Below are 2,848 nucleotides of genomic sequence, written 5' to 3' on the forward strand. Positions count from 1 at the left end.
AAGAATGACTAAAAATAGTGATAGACAGTATCTCCCACAGATTCAGGCTCAGGGTCCCACAGTTTAAAACAGTGGCAAACTATGGCCCCAGGCTGGCTGCTTGCTTTTTGTGAATAAAGTTTTATAGGAACTTAGCATGTTCATTCATTATAAGTATTATCTGTGGCTGCTTTCCTACTACAATGGCAGAGTTGAGTGGTTGCAGTAGAGACCACACGACCCACATGCCTAAATTATTTACTATGTAGCCCTTTACAAAAAAATTACCAAATCTTGCTTTAGAGGACCCCTTTCTGGTGCTTCTCTAGCCTGCCCTTTCACGCAGGACAAGAAGTCCATGGTCTAGAGGATGCGCTTACTCAGAACCCATGTCCTTGCATCTAGACACCCACATTTTCTGCTCAACAACTCCCACCCCATTTCTAGGGCCTTCCTTAAGTCTGTGCTGCCGAGGATGGGCCGTGACACCAGTGTGCTCACCCATAGGCCTGAGAGGTGTCAGAGAGACACCTGTATTCAGTGTTATGGATGTGTGGCCTTAGCTTTCCATCACTCTTGAGATGCAGGATGGAATATGGGACGGGAGGCTAACAGAACATATTTTATTTAGCAGTTCATAAGCTTGATTTAAAGCATTTAAATATTAAGACATATGGTATATCCCTCAAATTAGGGGTGGACAGCGTTTTGAAGTCTGGTCAGAAAAATTCAGGTATAGCATCCACTGCTTTTCCTTGGCCACACCCCAAAACAGGGGATGAGAATGTTGCTAGGACACAAGAAATACTAAAGTATTAACTCTTCTGAAGGAATCAGGATCAGAACTTCTAAAAGGTAAAACCCTTACTAGAAGAGAAGAAAATGAAACAAAAGGAGAAGAAATAATATTTGACCTGCTTTTATGTCTTAGAACTTGGTTTTTAAAAAAGTGGAATTACTTAAGTGTATGTGGAAATACATTTGTTTGTTTGACAATGTAGTCCTTCACTCTTCTTCTGCTTTATTGAGTACAGAAGTCACCTGGGGACCTTAATAAAATTCAGAGTTAGATTCAGCACGTCCGGGGGTGGGCCTGAATTCCACATGTCTAAAAGTTCAGTGATGCCCCAGGCTACCGTACTGGAGGCTGTGAGGTGTGAAAGAGCTAAGGGTACAGATGAAGAAATAGGCCATGACAATTCTAGACAGCCTTTCTAGCTCTGACTTAAATTATCAGATTTCCTTATGTCATAAAAGATGTTGGAGACTGGAGCACAAACTTTTACAAGCCCAAAGTTAAGAACACCATCCTCGTGTAGAGAGAGAGGACAGGTAAGTATTTACGTATTCGTGTTCAAACCACCTACTTACCATCCTGCCTGGAGCTCTCTCTCTCTCTCTCTTACTGAGTGCAATATGCATTGCTAATTTGGGGCTTCACTTTGCATGTGAATATTACCTCAAAGATGTTGAAGGCGTCAAGCGTCCGACAGGTATCAGTGATCTTGTGCCATTTCTTTTGCCTACATAAAAACCCCATATTTCCCTGAGTGTCTGGAGGGCAACGCTGAGTGCAGTGGGAATTGTGCACACAGACACCATCGCATTCACCTGGGAAGATAAAGGTATCAGCATCAGATGGAGAGGTCGGGACTCAGTGCTGCGCCGGGCCAATCACAAAGGTGCCAAAACATGAAGGCGCATAAATCCTGTGGGCATTGGGTGTCTTTTCTTTGTAAAGTAGAGGAAGAGTAGAGTAGATCGCTGACGGTCACATATTTTGGCAACAAACTACTATTGTTTCAAACAAAATCTTATCCTGAACACAACTGTATCAAATAGATAAAAGTAGAACTAGCCCAGCTGAAGTGAGAGGGACGGGGCCATGGTTCAGTCCACTAGGTCACTCTCACATCCCACGGGAACCCCCTAAGCACCTCCTCAGGCCCCAAGAGCTCCCTAGAATACAGTTTAGAGCCATTGTACCTGATATTCTCTAAGAAACTTTCCACCTCTGGAACTTTATAATGAGTTGTATCATCAATGCGTTCTCGCAGACCTGTTTCTAGCTAGTGCCCCAGTTGGAGTTGGCTCAATTTAAAGGATTTATAGCAAAGAAATCCCAAACCAAGATGGAGCAGAGGGTACAGGTTGGAGAGGGAAGCAGGGTCAAAGATACAATTTAATATGAGAAAAATAAAAAAGAAGTCTAAATGCAAGCCGTGCAGGAGTCTTGTCTGCCATGTCATAAGACAGGGCCGAGAATGGCCCTCTATTACAACAGGTGAATGGTGAAACTTCCATTTGATTAGTCACCACTGCCAACATACCGTGTGGCCTGGCGGACACCTTCTCCTTGCTTTTGCTGGCAGCCTAGAAAAGGAAAATCAAAATCCACGTCAAAATCAATTGTTGATACACCAGCCCAATGATTCACTTTAGTCACAGACTAACAAACACATTTGAATCATCTGTGATTCCAGGAAGCCACCAAAAGCTAAGACCATAAAGTATGGCCCATGCTCCTTTGTCCCCTTCAGCCTGGACAACTATTTCTCCTGCTGCTATCCAGCAGGAGCTCTCCTCCCCCTCCGGTAAGGATGGGCTACATTCTATCTAGGAAATACATCATGAGCAGAGGTGCATTTACCAAGAAGTTAATGAAGGTTAAGCTTAAGAATCCCTTGCTTTTACGGGCCCCTTCAAAGCACTGAGAGAGAATCTAGCAATGTGTTCACATGATTGTATGTTTTATTAAATTTTCAAAAGCAAAATAGTTGACCATCATCTGTTTGAACCTTCATTTTTTAGCACTCCAACTCCCCCTCCTTCACACTCTCTCTCATTTTGGAAAGCACTAGAGAGGCTG

The 2,848-nt window shown here is 43.3% G+C and overlaps 1 protein-coding gene across 1 annotated transcript in view; it reads right to left on the bottom strand.

The window, feature by feature from the left end:
- The window catches only part of ADGRF2 (adhesion G protein-coupled receptor F2), a 16,932-nt gene extending 14,589 nt beyond the window's left edge, over positions 1 to 2,343 (bottom strand). The window contains exons 1-2 of the mRNA XM_025042770.1: positions 2,310 to 2,343; positions 1,439 to 1,590 (exon numbers count right to left, since the gene is read on the bottom strand). Of these exons, the coding sequence (XP_024898538.1) occupies positions 1,439 to 1,519 (81 nt within the window). The 5' untranslated portion in view covers positions 1,520 to 1,590; positions 2,310 to 2,343. The remainder of the gene's footprint in view (positions 1 to 1,438; positions 1,591 to 2,309) is intronic.
- Between the last annotated feature and the right edge of the window lie 505 nt (positions 2,344 to 2,848).

This window comes from Pteropus alecto, unplaced genomic scaffold, assembly GCF_000325575.1.
Source record: "Pteropus alecto unplaced genomic scaffold, ASM32557v1 scaffold7, whole genome shotgun sequence".
Taxonomy (NCBI): Eukaryota; Metazoa; Chordata; class Mammalia; order Chiroptera; family Pteropodidae; genus Pteropus; species Pteropus alecto.